This window comes from Miniopterus schreibersii, assembly GCF_964146895.1.
Source record: "Miniopterus schreibersii genome assembly, chromosome: 6".
NCBI lineage: Eukaryota > Metazoa > Chordata > Mammalia > Chiroptera > Miniopteridae > Miniopterus > Miniopterus schreibersii.
This window is the reverse complement of record NC_138107.1, coordinates 7,113,303-7,127,065: the sequence shown is the minus strand read 5'-3', so window position 1 is coordinate 7,127,065 and position 13,763 is coordinate 7,113,303. Positions and strand designations below refer to the sequence as shown.

The 13,763-nt window shown below is 55.6% G+C and overlaps 1 protein-coding gene across 7 annotated transcripts in view; it reads right to left on the bottom strand.

Annotated features, from left to right (window-relative positions):
• SCUBE3 (signal peptide, CUB domain and EGF like domain containing 3) overlaps positions 1 to 11,945 on the bottom strand; it is a 37,202-nt gene extending 25,257 nt beyond the window's left edge. For all 7 annotated transcript variants that reach the window (XM_081139958.1, XM_081139963.1, XM_081139962.1 and 4 more), the window contains exon 1: positions 11,342 to 11,945. In XM_081139958.1, coding sequence (XP_080996084.1) covers positions 11,342 to 11,426 — 85 coding nt within the window. In that variant the 5' untranslated portion in view covers positions 11,427 to 11,945. The remainder of the gene's footprint in view (positions 1 to 11,341) is intronic.
• Between the last annotated feature and the right edge of the window lie 1,818 nt (positions 11,946 to 13,763).

The following is a 13,763-nucleotide window of genomic DNA, read 5'->3' as shown; positions in this document are numbered from 1 at the left end:
TAAGAAGAGAGGTGAACTGTGGAAGAGTGCCCCCAGGGCCCTGCCCCAGATCTCCTGGGCTTCGCAGCTCTATACTCTGCCCTCCAGCTCTCTTCGACGCCTCTGCAGCAGTCCCCCTGGCCAGGGATTCCAACTGCTATAATTCCCACGGACTCTTCCCCTCACGCAGGCTCTGCACTGGTGGTGTCTGCCTGCTGGCCCACCCTGGGAAGTCATCCCAAAGAGGATGGAAGACTAGTTCATATGGGAGGGCAGGAGGGACCTCTGTTTATAGTAAGAGGCTGGTAGGGAATTGGTTTGTCCAACTGATGAAGAGAAAATGGTAGTAAGAAATGTACTGTCATAGGAAGAACCTGAGCTCTGGCACCTGTCAGTCCCAGACTCAAGTCCAGCTACCACTCCAGGGAGGTTTTTCCAATTCACTTATTTCTTCCTCCTTAAAATGGGGGTGCTAATACCTCCTCATGAGAGGGTGTGAACACTTGATAACTTGCGTAAAGTACCTAATCAGTGTCTGGTAAACAGTTGGTCCCCTTGAGATGATGTTAAGTATTAAATCACCTATTAAATCAACAGGTGCTCAAGGGCTGTGCTGTGTAAGGTGTTCACCATTAGGCATTGTGCTATTTAAATTTAAATTAATTTAAAATTCAGTTCCTCAGCTGCTCTAGCCACAGGCAAAATTCTCGGTAGCCTTTCGTTGCTAGTGGCTGCCCTGGGGGCAACACAGACCCAGAACATTTCCAATAGCACAGCCTGCTAGGAGTTCCAAAGAGGGAGGCCCCTGGGCCTGAGTGCACCAAGAAACCTCCCAAGGAGTGAGACTCAAGTTGAGTTTTGGAGGTGAGATAGTCAGAAGAGAGGAAATATCAAGTGTGGGTAAATGTGTGAAGAAAGACAAGACACCCTGAGTTGTCCTTACTCTGTCCCCACATTTACACATGCCCTCCACTGTGGGGAAAACATTTTTTAACAACTAATTCCAAACTCTGAATGGCTTAAGGCTTAGTTTTATATGTTCTTGTTGGGTCCCTGGAGGAGGGGGGACTGGATGATCACCCCCTTTCCTGTGGTAACCCTTGTGAGTCTTAGAGGGGGGCATGGGGCATTGGACAATCCCAGTGACTGACGACCACCCTGTTCGCCAGCTTGGAGCTCTCTCCTGTCTCTCCACCCCTTCCGGGCAGCCCGAAGGGTGACCTGGAAGCTCCTCCTCCAGGGCCATTTTGCGTACACACCTGTCTCGGAATCATCTGGTGCTTCACTAAGGTCCCCCAGCCCTTTCCCCTCGCCTCCAAGCCAGTGCTCAGTCCCTGATGCTGACTGCAGCGAGCCCAGGCGTCCTGGCAGAGCCTCTGGACTCCCAGCACCTAGGCTTTCCCCACCTCTGCCTCGTCTGCCTGCTCAGTGCTAATCCCTCTGCAGCAGTCTTTCTGCACTGGAGGCTCCATCTCCTCCTGATTCCCTCTATAACCAACCACTCTACCTTTCCACACATTCGCACACGTCTCACTCTCCACATTGAGGTGCATCCTCCTGTCTCTTCTAGCCACACTGTGCCAAGCTTCCCAAATCTGGCTCAACACTGTCTTCCCAAAAGCTCTTCCTGCAGAGTTCCTGGTCTGGGGAACTCGGTGGGCCTCAGCTTGCTCCCAGCTATTGCTACACTGCTCTGCTGAGGCTTTATTTTACATTTACTTATTTATATTAATTTCAGAGAAAGGAGGGGAGACGGAGAGGGAAAGATGGAAACATCAATGATGAGAGTCATTGACCAGCTGCCTCCCGCACGCCCCCCACTGGGGATCGAACCCACAACCCCCACTGGGGATCGAGTCAGCATGTGCCCTGACTGGGAATCAAACTGTGACCTCTTGGTTCATAGGTCGACACTCAACCACTGAGCCGCACTGGCCAGGCTTTATTTTATTTTTATTTCTTTTTAAGCTCTTTTCTCACTTGGCTGGTCACTTGCTGAGGAAGGGACCCTTCAGCTATTTGGATGGAACCTTTCAAAGCAGAACAGGCTTAAAACAGAGCTCTGAAATAGGACCCTGAAATATTTACAGCATCTCCTCCTTTGCCAGTTCATTCTTTCAGAGCTCATTCCCACATCTGCCCAACCACATGTCACTACCGGGATCCCACCAACACCCATGGCAAGTCGCATCTTAGCTTGCTCGCAAGGTGCCAGTGTGCCAGTGTTTACTAGCTGGCCTGACAAAGAGTGTGCGCTGTTGGGCGTGGGCTGGTTTAGCCCAGTGGTTCTCAACACTGGCTGCACACTGGGATTCCGGGGGCCTTTTACGTGTGACCGTCCAGGCATTCTCGACCAGCTGCGTCAGGGCCTCCGGGGTGAAGCTGGGATGCTGTCTTCCTTTTCCCAGCACAGGTGATGTGAACAGACTCTGCTCAAGCAGGGAAGAGACTGGGGCAGTGGCACGACAGAGCGTTTGAGCAAAGGGGTTCTGGAGTGGTACAGTGTCAATTCAAACGCCAGCACACCCATGGCTGTGTGCTCCTGGGCCAGCCTCTGCACTCACCAGCTGCCTCCTCTGCACGCGGGAATCGTAACAGCAGCACTTCATCCTGGCCGGAAGGCTCAGTTAGAGTGTCTTCCCATACACCAAAAGGTTGTGGGTTCAATTCCCGGTCAGGGCACATACCTAGGTTGCAGGTTGGATCCCCGTCGGGGCACTTAAGGGAGGCAACCGATTGATGTTTCTCTCTCACATCGATGTTTCTTTCTCTCTCTGCCCCTTCCTCTCTCTCTAAGAAATAATCAATAAAAACATATCCTCAGGTGAGGACTGAAAAATAATAATAGTAACAATAGCACCTCCTTGTGGGGCTGCTGTGAGCATCAAATGAGTTAATACTTCCCAGGCACTTAGCATGGCAGTGCAGGTACATAGTAAGTGCTCAATAAAGGGTCACTGTTTAGTCCTCTCAACCTTCTCTCCAGCCTCCTTTGTGAACCCCTCCTCCCGCTTCCCCTCACCAAAGCCCCACCAAGCCTGGTGTGGGGGAATGACCACCAGGGGCACGTGGCGGTACCTGCTCCTCTGCCTGCTCCGCCCCTGCTGGGAAGTGCCGGAGGAGGCGGCCTTAGTGGGTGAGGCCAGGTGGGGACCAAAAGGCCACCTTCCACAATTCTCTGTGAGGCCATCCTCTTGGGCCCTTACCCCCACCCCAGGCACTGGGCTGGCTCAAAGGCTGCACTGGGGGAGAGTGGGGGCTGCAGAGATAGCATGATGAGCCAGGACCTCCCTGCCTTGCCCTCTCCTGGCACAAAAGCACAGGACCGTAACTGCGTCACCCCACGTTTCTTCTGGATTTGCTTCAGTGCCTAGCAGAGCACTCCAAAAACTCTGCTAAATATGGGGAGGAGGAGTGGGATCCGGTGGGGATATGAGGGTTAGACGGCAGACCTAAAAGGGTAGATTATGACAACATAGGCAGGCCTAAGATTCCCCTGAGGAAGGGGACATGTACTCCCAAAAGGGAAGCAGGAAGATCCCAGGAAACACTTCATCTACTGCAACATTTTGCCCAGGTCCAGCTCAGGAACAACAACAAATGGAAACGAGCAGGAATGCAGGCTGCAGGTGAGCAGGCACCCCTCCATAGAGTCTACCCCACCTCTGTATTACCACAGTAGTTACCTAGCCACTCACAGGGCTCGGTAGTTCTGGGCAAACCTGCTGGGCCCAGTGGAAGGTCCACAGCAGCCTGCCTGGTGTCCTAATGTGCCCACATGGTGGGGACATCCTTGCCCCAGCCAGGTTTTCCTGTTTCCCTCTCCTTCAGCAAGGCAGGACCAGGGCCCCCTGCTGGGGCGCTACCTGGGGCTGCTCCACCCTCCTCTGATCTACTTTCCTCTGAGCTCCTAAGCCTTCTCTGCCTGTCAGCTTCTCGGAGCCCTAACCAACCTCTCTCTCATACCCTACCCGTGTCATTATTGAGCTTCTAGTTTACGTGTATCGTCTCCCCACTGAAGCTGTAAGCTCCCCGAGACCACGAGACCATGGCTTCTGAGTCTCTGAAACCTACACAGCAGCTGGAAGAGTTGAGCATAGTCATTCCACATGCCGAGCACTGCTGGGTTCTGGCGTTCAGCAGTGAACAAGACAGCTGAAACATCGAAGACATTTGGTATACATTTGTTAAACGGATGGATGGATGCATGGGTGGGTGGGTGAGGGGATGAGGTCCATCTTTGTGGCATCCTCTGTTCTAGGTTACTGCAGAGAAAGCTCGCTTTTTTTGCTCTCCTGTGACCTCACAACTGTTCTGGGTGGAGGAAAATCCCAGGAAGTTTAGTCTTAATTTAAGGGTAGAGAGACAGGAAACTCAGAGAAGGTAAGATACCTGCTCAGAGGCATCTATTTGGTGATGCTGAGGCCAGAAAAGATGGACCAGTGAATCCAGGGCAGGATTCCTAAGGAATCCTGTAGAATCATAGGATCTCAGGGTCTTCAGATGTTACGTGTGGCTGTCCAGGCATCTCTGCACAGCATCCTTGTCAGATAGATGTCCCCTCGCCTCACTGACAAGGCACCAGGGGCCACTGCTGCTCCTGGTCGGCTCCCTTATCCTTTCCTCATGTTGCCTCTCACCTCTGAGTAACACCCAAAGCAGAGGCAGCCCGAGCGCTGGCCGTGACACCCTAGCCTGCAGCGTGTACACTGGTACCTGCCTGTGTGCACATCTGCTCGACCTCCACATCAAAGGGGCAATTAGGGACAGGGGCGGAGCCCGGCTTCCCCTTTCGGCTTCTCAATATGCCTTCCCAAGCTGGAGCTGGCCTGGGGCCTGGGCCCATCCTCAGCCTGGACAAAGCTCAGGCAGCGGTGAGGGGACTGGAGAGAGTCCAGGAAACCACACAGGAGACCCCAAAGAGAGGAGACAGAGCACTTTCTTCCTTTTAAGAACGAGCCCTTCCCTGTTACGCAAGCTGGGCCAGCTCAGCTGAAGGGCCAGGAAAGGTAGGCGGTGCCTGGTGACTGGGAGGGAACGGGGCTGAGCCTGAGCCTCATCACCCATCGGGCCCTGATGCGTTTCTCTTTGAAGTCCTGTCTTGTCCCTAATCCAGGTCCTCGCTCATTTGAATGTACCTTTAAATGGACAAGAATGTTCTCCCTTTCATGTGGACCAACCCACCAACCTTGAGGCAGAGGCCTGTAGGCGATGGGCAGGGTAGGGGTACTGAAGGTGGGGAGGAAAGAACCGCACTAGGAACTCGGAGGGGGGGCAGGGAGGCAGGCAGTGGGCAGGGGCAGGTTCCAGTGTCACGATTATTGGTTTATCTCTCTAAAATGATGGAAACAAAAACAACATAAAGAACCATGATGTCAGACAGTATATAATTCCATTAAGTGTGCAAAGTTCTTCCACGTGGGCTATTTCACTTGGTCCTCAAGCGGTCCTGCCTGTCGTACAGATGAGGAACAGGCCCAGAGAGGGTACAAGGGTAAGGAGCAAGCAGCCAGTGCAGAGCCAGGACCACTGCTCCCTGTCCAGTGCTCCCTCACACACGCCGAGAACCCCGGAGGGAGGAGCCATGCCTTCATTGTTGTGCCTCCCCCCACCCAACTCAGCACTTAGTCCAGCATGAAGCAAACATCCAGCACATGGTAGGAAATCAGCAGTGGGCATGCGGATGCTTGGGGGCTCTGGGCACCGGGAGGCGGGGAGGTGGGAGGGCTGGTGGTGCATGGGAGGAGGGCGGTGCAGCACGGTGGGCGCACAGAGTTGCAGTGAGGTAGGGGTGGGCAGTGCTGCAGTGGGCAGGTGTCTCCTGCCCTTGGATTCACTGTGCTGGGCCAAGCAGCTGGTTAGAAACAAAAACAAACACCAGGGATACAGGTTCCTGCTGTTAACAGCTTCAAACCGCCAGAGGAAAACTCCAAATAAATATAATTAGAAACTTGTAAAAACGTCCTCTCTGTAAACCTGCTCCCCAGGGTCTACCCTTTAAGCACCCCCCTCTCCCACCCCACCCCCATGTCCACATATCCTGACACTCCACCCTTACCCAGGGATTCCTAAGATCTGGTTCCTTCTTCTGGATCTTCTGCCCTGGTCTTCCCTCAGCTGTGCGCGTCAGTGACCAGAAGCCGAGAGCCCCTGGCCCGAGGCTCTGAAACCCAACCCCCCAGCTCTCTGGGGCTATGGTTACAGCCACAGGGAAACCTTGGTAAGAGTGAGAGCCACAGCGCCCTGTGCAGCTACCATCCCACACGTGGGGCCAAACTGAAGCATCCGATGGCAACTACAAAACAGCACCTTGGTCAAAAGGGGAGCCCTCCGAGTTGGAGCCGAATGCAGAGGGCTAGACTCAGAGCACAGAATACATGGTATGAGAGCAGGGATGGGGCTCTGGGGCCTCACCCAGAGTGCTCAGTTCCCAGAACACAAACACTTAAGCTCCACTTCCAGGCACTGTTGGATGCATGCGCGCGCGCACATACACAGAAACACTTGTTCTGCAGAGGCTATTTCCAGGGGGAAATGCCCCACTTAAGACAGAGTAATAACTATCAGGTACTTGGGCCCCAGGACACTGGGGTGGGGGAAGAAAGGAAGTGCAGCCAAGCGACTCGGACTGCGGCAGGGAGCAACGGGGCCGGGCCCAGGGAGAAGAGGGCCTGAGGTTCAGGCCAGAGGCCTGGCTGCACAGCTAAGCTTGCAGTGGTGTCTTCTGCCTTCAGTGGGAAGGATTTCGATACATGCAGAATCTCAAGGGACCCTGATACCCTAGTCCATTTTACTAGTGAGCAAGAGAATGTCAATTATTTCCTCAGAAGCCCCAATCCTTAGGCTCTACATCTATGTAAATCCACTGGCACCATACTCCCCACCCCGTGCCACTTGGGGCTGGCAATATGTGGGCCCACGAGGAGGAGAGCTGGCAGCCTGGTGACAGAGGGGCCACTGGGGAGAGGCTGAGGGCGCATGTACCCTCTTAGCCCAGGTGACGAGCTCCTCTACCCCTCAAACATTCCTGGGTTGGCAGTTGCATCACTTTCCCCCAAAGCGCAGCAGTCTCCCTGTCTGCAGACTCCTGTCTTATAGCTGAGCCTGAAGAAGCTGTCCCCACGTCTGGGCCTCTTGCGGGCACTGCCAGCCTCAGAGCAGCTTTGCAGTTTCCAGCCCTGACAGGGACTCTTTCTTATAAGCGGTCATGTGCTAGGGGTACAGGACATCAAAGGAGGCCCACACCCTGACACCCGGGGACCAGAACCGGGGGCAGGACTGGGGTGAGTTCAGGCAGCAACTCCTCTACCTCCACCTTCTCAAGAGGGTCTGCAGCCATCAGTTCCCTTCCCCCACCCCAGTTCAAGGCACTGACCGAGCCATTCCACTTCTTCACTTTTCCAACGAAAACAAAACGCACATTGCCCCGCTTCCTCTCTCCTCTCACAGGAGCACCGCGCGCACACGCATGCACACACAGGCTCGTGCACGCACCCCCCCCCCCCCAGCCCAGTGAATGCACACCTCACCTCGCATTCCCAAACTCACACCCAGGGCCGGCTCCTTTTACAACAGGTCCCAGCCGCTCACATCTCAAACCGGTTCTCATGCTCTCAGATTCCTGAAGGTTTCAGAAAACAACCTCATTTAGGGGTTGCTGATAACTTTCTTCTTTCTCTGCCTGTAGTAACTCTGGCTCCGTGTCTTCTAGTCCCCTCTCTCTCATTCCACCCTGTAGAGACTCAGGGAGATGAAGGGTAAGAATTGGAAAAGTTCTCCAACCCCACCCCCACGGGACATGTCACTGAGAAGAGAGGTCAAAGGGATTCCTGAGGAATTTCTAAGCAGTCCTGCCCCTCTCTACCCTCTGGAAAAGGTGGGGGGGGGGCTTAGATTGACGACCAGGCTGCAAGAGCAGGGACTGACTCTCCCCAGTGTGGCCTGGACGGGGCACGGGCATTAGCAGGCTGCCCATGGGGCCACCCTCACCCGCTGACACGGTGATGGTTTTCATTTCATATTTTGGAGGGAGGGGCTAGGAGGAACAGTCCCCTCACTGTAAGAGCTGGCCACAGGAGCCCAGGGAAGCGGGGAGGAGAGGAAACAGCCACATTAAAGGGGAAGAAAGGGGTGGGGGAAAGAGAGAGAGACACACACACCCAGACAGAGACCCGGGGAGACGCACCGAGACAGAGAGACACTGTTTGCCGCCAGATGAACGCTCTCAGTCCCCAGGATGGCGCTACTTGGAAACTCTAAATACATGACTTTATCAAAATTCTATCCCTAATGGGGAGAGAAAACTACCAGGTAAACGAAACGGCCAGGCTGGCTCTCCCTCCCTGAGCCCCTCCTGGGGACAAGTTTTCCCCGAGGCCAGGAGACCTTTTTCATTCAGCTGTAACCTGAGCCCTACACCAGGATTAGGCCTTTTAAACCACTGCAGCACCCCCCCTAAAAAAAGCAAATTAATGCTTTTAAGTTAACAATTATCTTGGTTATCCAGTCTGTCTACTTCAAAATACTCAGACGGGCACTTGAAAAACACTCAAAACCATGTACCCTCACGTTCACGCACCCCCAGTCCCACTGCTTACCCACCCACTCACCCACACACGGCTCTCAAAGACCAAACACCCGTATTCACACTTAGCCAGTCACAGTTTACACAGACACCCAGCTGTGTTACCTGTGGGTGATGCTGGTGAACCTCACACACACACAACCTGCACACTCAGGCTCCCTTCCCTGTCCTTCCCCTCTTCCCCACTCCACACCACTTTGATCCCCCTGGCCCCCAATCTCTGGAGAAAAGGGACAGAGATCCAGATATCCCCAGAGATAATGTAACTGTGAAAGATACTTGGCAAGGGTATTTGTATTTTAAAGACCTGCTAAAGCTTCATTTAAAAGCATATGGCATTGCCCTGGCCGCTGTGCTCAGTGGTTAGCACGTCGGCCTGAGCACCAGAGTCATGGGTTCAATTCCCAGTCAAGGGCACATACGTGGGTTGCAGGGTCAATCCCTGCCCCAGCTGGGGCGTGTGTGGAGGGAAACGGTTGATCAATGTGTCTCTCTCACATCGACGCCTGTCCCCCCACCCTCCACTCTCTTTAAAAACCAATGGAAAAAATATCCTCAGGTGAAGGTTAACAACATGTGGCACTAAAGACACACTTTACGGAACTGGTGGGAACTAAGAGGCACGTTTGGGAGCAGGAATGTCCACAGCTTTCTGCCTGTGGGTAAGGCTGCCCTGCCCGGTCAGCACGTCTCCTTCCTGAGGCACTGGCCTGCAGATATGGGTCCAGAGACATCCCTCTAACTCAGCGAACCTGTTGTTTGGAAATCTCTGGCAGGCTAGGTTGATAAATTTCCTGAATAGCAGGGTCAAAGGTAGCTGAAATGACAGGCCTCCATTCTACGCCCAGCTAGACTCAGGGATCAGCAGGAAGGGAGATGCAAAGGGAACTACAGCCCGGTTAGAGCAAGTGTGGCTTGAATGCGAGATAAGCAGGGGACAAAACTACCAGTCTGTAAGTTCCTTGAGGGCAGGGGCCTCCTCTCTGGCTGCATTTCCCACAGCACCCAGCAGGGTGTCCCGTGAAAGAGTGAGCCTAAGAGTACCTTGGAGAGAATCTGAGTCCTCCTGTCGCTGAATGACGGGGAGACCCTCCCAGGCTTGAAAGCCTTGGCTTGACAGCACCTGCCCCTTTTAGGAGTCTCCATCTGCCTTGGATGAATATACTGCTTGCTCTCCCTTTCCCCCCCAGCCCCCCAGTCTCACTAGGCCACTACAGACACTGGCTCTAACTTGAAAGAGGCCCTTATCTTGTCTCCAGATTACTGCATGAAATCTGTTCCTTCCTTCAGACTAAACTCCCTAGCTAATTCCATGTTATGAGTAAGTCAGCACGCACTACAAAAGCCAGCTTTGTTTATGAAAACACAAGCAAATCCACAGTGGGAGAGGGGCTGCTCCCAGGCTGGGGGGTAGTGGTAGTGGGCTGTCTGGAACCAGGACTGGAACAGAAGCAGTTTGGGGTTGGAAGGGCTGGGGGTGGGGTCTGGTATTTGACAGCTAAGGTTCTCTTGGGTTTTGGTTCTGTTAAAGGACTGGAAGAGAAAGGGGGTAGTTGAAGAGCAGTGTTTTGGGAGGAGAGGATGGCATTGATATAGCACCTTCCTTTTAACAGAGTGGGAGCCCATCCAGTGCAAACAGCAGCTTAAGAACCAAGTGCTCAGGCTCCAGGACACAGCGACCTGACTACCAGAGACTCAGGCTTCCCCTACTCCCAAGTTCAACTTTCCCTTCTGGCCCAGCCACCTTCACACCCCAGCTTGGCCTCAGGAGCCCCTGGGATAACCAAGAGAAGAATCACACCCTCCTGGGCAAAGCCTTGCCAGGAGGAATTTTCTTTTGCCCATATAAATCTTTTCCTGGGTGAGGAGATGATGGGGGAAGGGTGCAGCAAGAGGTCAAGGGGGAGGGGAGGCTGCCCCCAGGAGAACTGTGGTCCACTAGCGTGTTTTCTGCCAGCACAGCCTGGGGACTGGTCAAGCAATGAGCCTAGGGTCAGGGGTGGGGGCGGGAGGGCCTCCCTGCCTGTCTCTTTAATTCCTAGAGGGATCTGTCAGAGCTCCCCAGCCTGGAATTTTACTTTGTTATTTTAATGCAATTCTGACCTGGATTTAAATGGAATTGGAAACCCGAGGCCTTAATAAATAAATATTATGATAAGAAATGAAAGCCATGCAAGACGAAAGAGATTTCCCCCCAAAGAGGCAGAAACGCAACATTCTTGCCGGGAACCAGTCACAGAAATTTTCTTCAGCTCCCTACCATCCAGTGAGACGACGAGTTGCTTTTTCCATAAAAGATCCTAGTTTTCTTTAACATTTTTCTACTGATAAGATAACAACTTCGAAAATTCCATGCGAGTGAGGGGAAGAAACCTATGGCATGGCTGAAAAGTTTCATTCTCAGTGTCTCCAGGCCACAGCTGAAGTTTCTGGCAATGTCTGAGAAGATTCTCTCCTACTTCTGGAGGACAAGAAGTCTCGAAGATGCTGGGGTGACAGTGAAACAGGCAGAATCCTGAGGTGCGTGATCACGTCTGCCCAGGCCCGCCCCCCCCCCCCCCCCCGCAAACTTCTCACTCATCTGTTCTGCCCGTGACTCTCCCAGCCTTTCGCCCGGGGCGTAGCGCCCTGGGGTCAGGTCCCCAGCCCGGGAGGGTGGTGCACGGCGCCGACCCTGACAGCAGCACGCCCAGCACCTGCCCTGCCCCTCGGAAATCGCGCCCCCGCCCCGGGCCCCGCAGCCCGGCCGCCCCGCAGCCCGCGCCCCTCCTTCCTTACCTTGCGCGGCTTTGCCGTGCTGGGCGGCGCGGGCGTGGACCAGCAGGACCAGCAGGCAGAGCCCAGGCGCGCGCCCCGAGCCCATGCTGGAGCGACCCGGGGCCGGTCTCGCAGCTCCCGGAGGGCGGAAGCGGCCCGGGGCCCCGCGCGCCGGAGGGGGGAGGGGGCGCCCCTCCGGGGCCCGGCCGGGGGCTGCGGTGCGGGGCGCGGACCGCGGCGCCCTGGCGGGTGCTCCCGACGCTGCCGGCTTCTCCCGCCCCGACGCCGGGAAGGGCGAGGCGGAGCGCGCGGCGGGGCCGGGGCGCGCGGAGCCGCCGGCGGAGGGAACGCTCGCCCCCTCCGAGCCGGGCTGCGCGGTCGGCGGCGGGCTGCGCCGTATAATCCCCCCAATTCCCAGCTTCGCCCGGAGAGAGCTGCCGCCGGAGAGCGCGCGGAGCCCGAGCGAGGGACCTGAGAAAGGGGAGGGGACACGCCGCGCCAGGAACACGCCCTTTCTGCCTCTTTCTTCCTCCCTCGTTCTTTCTCCGTCCCTCGGGCTCCGTCTCGTTTTCTTCGCCTCTCTCCTCCTCCTCCTCTCTCTCCTCCTCTCCTCGCTCCTTTTCGTTTTCTTCCTCCCCCCGCCCTCCGCCGCCGCCGCCGCCGCCGCCGCCTCCTTCTTCGTGCCCTTTTTTCTTTCAAACGGGGCCTCGGCGCGGCGGCGCTCCCCCCGCGCGCGGGCGCGGCGCCCCCTCCCCGGGCTGCCGGGCGGCCGCCTGCAGGAATTTACAATCCGGCGCTGGGGGAGCGGGCCCGTCTCCATGGAGACGGCTTCCCCGGGAGCAGGGAGGTCAGGCGCAGACCGCGCACAATCAATGGATCAATGCGAGCCCCGCTCGGCTCCAGACCAAACAGCACCCGGCTCCGGCTCGGCCCCTCTCTCCCCGCGGGAGGAGTGGGGGTTTAGGGTGCGCCCCCGCGCTCGCACGCGATGAGGGCCGTGCGCCGCAGGTTTGCACGCACACCTCCGCGAGGAGACAAAGAGAGCGCGGGGTGTCGGGGCGGCTGGGGCGCGCGGGCACCCGGGCACGTGGGCCGACACAACCCGACACGCGCGACGCAGCCACACGAGACCTCGGAAAAGCAGAGCAGCTCGAAAGGGGGCCGACTCAGCGCCCTGCCAAGTCCACCACTCCGCGCCCCGTCAGGACTCCATCCCCCATTCGCAGCGCTGAGCCCACTTTAATCGAGGACCCAGAAGAAGGCAGCCTTCCCCCAGCTAAAACTGCCAGCTCCAGGGCCAGCTGCCCCGCAGTTAAGGCCTTAGAGGCAGCCCCCGGAGCCACCCTACCCGAAGGGACCTTGGCTCACATATAAAACATCCTATGCGCTCAGCGCGGGGGCCAAAGCTAACCTACAGAGCTATGCCTAAAGTGTGCAAGTACAAAGGCAAAGACTGTACAAGGCTCCCCCAAACCTGCCCTTGAAGCTTCAAGACTGCCCCTGACCAATCCATCAACCCTTTATCCCTCCATCTGCAGGGGCAGCTGAGGGCCGATAAATGAGATTTTAAAAAAATAGGGCAAAGTATGTTGAAGGAGCAGTGTCTCTGAACCATGGACACCACCTCCTGACACATCCACCGGCGTTGCATTCGCTGTCCTTCCCCCAGCGGAAAGAAGAGAGACCTCTTGAAAGGTGGGGAGGGCTTCTTGGAGTATGGGGCTCCAGTCTGACTGAGTCCATGTCAGGAAATTATGCTTTGGAGTCAGTTTTCTGCAAGAAAGAGATCATTGGGACCCACACTAACCTCATAGAGCCTTCAAGGTACCCAGCAGAAAGGGACAATGACAAGGATCTCCTTGAAAATAACTCGGTTCTTAGACCTTTGACACTGGCGGCCCATATCAGCTGGGGTGACAGGCAGGCTTTGTCAGAGGTCTCCTTTCTCCCTAGGGAGACCTGTGCCCTTCCTTCCCCAGGGATGGAGTGGAAACTGAGGAGAATGGAAACCGACTCAAGCATCTGGGTTTCTTGTCCCAGCTCTATCCCGGGATGATGAAGATTACCGTTGGGCAAGTCACATCTCCATGGGCCTCAGTGTCCTCATCTAGAAATCAAGGTGGTGGATTAGCTCCGTGGTGGAAAGGAGACAGTGCCCTTAGGAAGCCGGGGGGGGGGGGGAGGCTGGAGAACCTTTCTACAGGGCAAGAAAGATGACAGTTGGGTTGGGAGCACATAGATCACAGGAATGGAGCACATAGATCACGGGAATTTTTGTGGAGGTCACAAAAATGTTGGATCAGATGACCTCCAAGGTCCCTTCCAGCCCCATCATTCTAGGACGTCCCTCCTTCATTCCACTGGCAAACCCCTCCCCTTGAAGCAGCTTTGCCTGCTGCCACCAATTATGCGTAGGGCTTGTGCACTTGTAGGACAAGTGCAA